The sequence below is a fragment of the Asparagus officinalis genome, chromosome 3 (genome assembly GCF_001876935.1).
Source record: "Asparagus officinalis chromosome 3, Aspof.V1, whole genome shotgun sequence".
NCBI lineage: Eukaryota > Viridiplantae > Streptophyta > Magnoliopsida > Asparagales > Asparagaceae > Asparagus > Asparagus officinalis.
The window spans coordinates 35,208,722-35,211,691 of NC_033796.1; the positions used below are offsets into that span (position 1 = coordinate 35,208,722).

A 2,970-nucleotide genomic window follows, 5' to 3' on the forward strand; every position below is an offset into this window, starting at 1 on the left:
CCATCCAGTATTCAGAATTTCATTCACAAAAATCTCAGTTCCAAAAACAAATACCAATTTGTCCTCAAAATGTTTCAATATCATATTCATCTTCGGCTATTGAAGCTTTAACTCCTCACTCCAATAGAACCCAACCCTTCCATCGGACTGAAAGCATAAATGCAAATGCGATATAACTTGATGGCTTAGATAACATGAGAACTGCTTGAAGCAACTCAAAATTTTGGTCAAGGAACTTGAAGACGCTCCAGATAAGACCCAAAAGGGAGACAGATATAAAGAGCATCCTTACGATGCAGGGCAAGAAATATTTTCCAATCTATTCAAACATATCAAATTTATCAACCATTCAATCCCAGACACAAATGGGATCCTCACTCGCACTGTCCTAGAAAGGGGGAAATGGGAGAAGAAAAAAGAATAAAATTCTCAACCATGCACATAACAGTATCAAACACACCTAATAATCACTCTTCCACGCATACAAAACTAATGAAAACCCTAAGCTCCGCAATTGGGTTTCTTTCAGCTCTCGAGAAGAAGACCACGGCAACGACTTCTCGCTCGAAGAGCAGGATTGAAACATGAACACCGCATTGCCAACATGCCCTCCGAAGAGCCAACTGTGAACATCCCAAAACACTTCGATCGAAACCCCATCAACCAAAATAGTTTGGTTCCCTCTAAACTTCCAACAAAGCCTTTTCACTTGCAAAACCCTCTTCTTATCGATCCGAATCTCAAGCGAAGGATCTCTGGGTCCAACCGTCTCACACTCTATAGCAACATCATGAACTTTCCCGTTATCGCAAAACCGAGCTCTCGTACAATGAACCTTCTTCCCAAAAATATGCTCCTTTTTAGCTACAAACACCGCACTACAAGGGGAAGGACCTGCATTAGCCTTTCTCATTGCCTCTTTATTCATATCACCAAGCAACAGGACCACCTCACGATCAAACAAGAAGGCAACGTAGAACCCTTCCAATGGTTCAGGCCCAGATCCAAACCTTGCAGCCGAGAGATCCCAAAAGATTTCAATCTTGGCACTGTCTGCTTCCAGTCTCTTTGATCCTTTCCATTTAGAGAACAACCAAGGCTTTACATCAAACTTGCAGAGGCATTTGTTTGCGGAATCTTCGATTTCGATGTTGAGACCTTGACCCATCAAGTGTTTGCTCCAGCAGAGAGTGATCGCATAAGAATTGTAGCCAACCTGAGCTTGATAGATGCAAGTCACGAGATTGTGAGCAGATTTTGCCGCATTGGATGAAGAATCTACTACTTGCACGCCGCTTTCGCCGAAACAAGAGGGGAAATCCTTCATCCTGATAGCCAAAGATTCAATCTTTTTCACAGAGATCGATTCAGCTGATCAAGAACTACGGCACGCGACCAGAAAGCTGTGAATTTGTCACCAATCTCAATCAAAGATCACAACCCAAGAGACCCACTTGCAGAAAAGCCTGCTACCAAAGACGCACAGCGAGAAAATTTGATTTCATGAAGGCACAAGACAAGATTTTGGGAATGTGGGCAGTCGTAAAAAGGGCTAGAAAAGGGGAAAAGGGCTATAAAAAGAAAGAACAAGAGGCACTCATCTCGCTGTCAGAGCTGTTTCAATTCCAGGCCAACTCGTATATTGAGTGCTTCCGTTAACGAAAAGAGAGATGAAAGAGAATGGTAACTGAGCTGGCAAAGGGAAACTGACCCATCATTAGAGTTGGCAATTGAGAGCTAATTAAGCAACAAAAGCAAGCATTGCTTAAAGAATTACATCTATCATGATGCTATTAATGAACTACAGCAAATAACAACTGTACTGAAAATAACAGAGAGTTTTTTTTTTAAGGACAGGGTCTTCTTCTCTTCTTCATGGTATGGTAATGGTAACTGAAAACTGTTACTTTTATTTTGGTGTTTCTATTTTGCCAATATACCCCCAAAGTCTTATCTTTCTTTAAGAATCACCTCAAACCTGATTGTTTATTAATTTATCAGTAATCTCTCATTTAACGTCGTTAAATTTTAAAATTAAAAAAGAGAAGAGGAAAAAAAAAGTATTGTCATCTCCTAAAAAATAAGGGCATTTCGCCCGTTTATCCCCTTAAATCTGAGTGTAAATCCCATCAGAATCTCTCATATAGTGTGAAAATACTAGGTTTAGGATTACCTTTTGGATATTTCTCTATGCACTGTCTAGTTCAATTGCGTCATATCATGCCGGCCATTTTGATAGAACTTTTCTTTTCAAATATATCCTATTTGCATATTTACTTGTCAAATATATTTTTTGTAATTTACATCTATGGATTTTAAAGTTATTGAATGAGAGGGGAACATAGGTATAAATTAACATATATACGAATTTGGGGAATAAAGATGCAAGGATAATATATCTAAGGGTATATAGGCAAAAACCACTTTGTGTTATCGTATTTTATTCATTTTGGTTTTTTAGGATCTGGGTCCATTGATAAGGGGCTGTTTGGTTCCTTTTTTTTTGGTTGGTAAAAGTGGGGAAAGCTGCCAAAAATATCAGTTTTTTGAAACTTTTCCTCAAAATCATCCCTTAAAAAGATGATTTTGGAGGAAAGCTGTCAAAAAGCTGACATTTTTGACAGCTTTCTACTCTTTTACCACCCAAAAAAACCTATCCAAACAGCCCCTAACTGCACACAGCAGCTGGCATAAATTGGCAAAGAGAGGAGGAAACTCTCCTCACTAGGAAGAAAATAATGGGCCCCGTGGGACCGCAAAAATTAATAAATAATTTATGAGGAGGCAACTGAGGCTAATGGCATTGAAAAATTCGGTTCACAAGATGCGAAGAATTGCGAGTTGGATTTAGTGCAGGGATTAGGAAAGGAGACGTGATGCTATACATGATGGGAGTGGACCTAGTATTTGGTTTGGGTTTGGTCGGTGGATTTGACTTGATCAGCTGTGTTCAGTATTTGTGACGGTAAG

At 39.4% G+C, this 2,970-nt stretch overlaps 1 protein-coding gene across 1 annotated transcript; it reads right to left on the reverse strand.

Moving 5' to 3' along the window:
* On the reverse strand, positions 311 to 1,768 carry LOC109833760. Its single transcript, XM_020401564.1, has one exon. It carries the CDS (start codon positions 1,325 to 1,327, stop codon positions 461 to 463), a length of 867 nt encoding a protein of 288 aa, XP_020257153.1. The 5' UTR covers positions 1,328 to 1,768; the 3' UTR covers positions 311 to 460.

Bases quoted from the DNA above. Each gene is read 5' to 3' on its own strand.
- LOC109833760 (XM_020401564.1), bottom strand. From the start codon at position 1,327: ATGAAGGATTTCCCCTCTTGTTTCGGCGAAAGCGGCGTGCAAGTAGTA.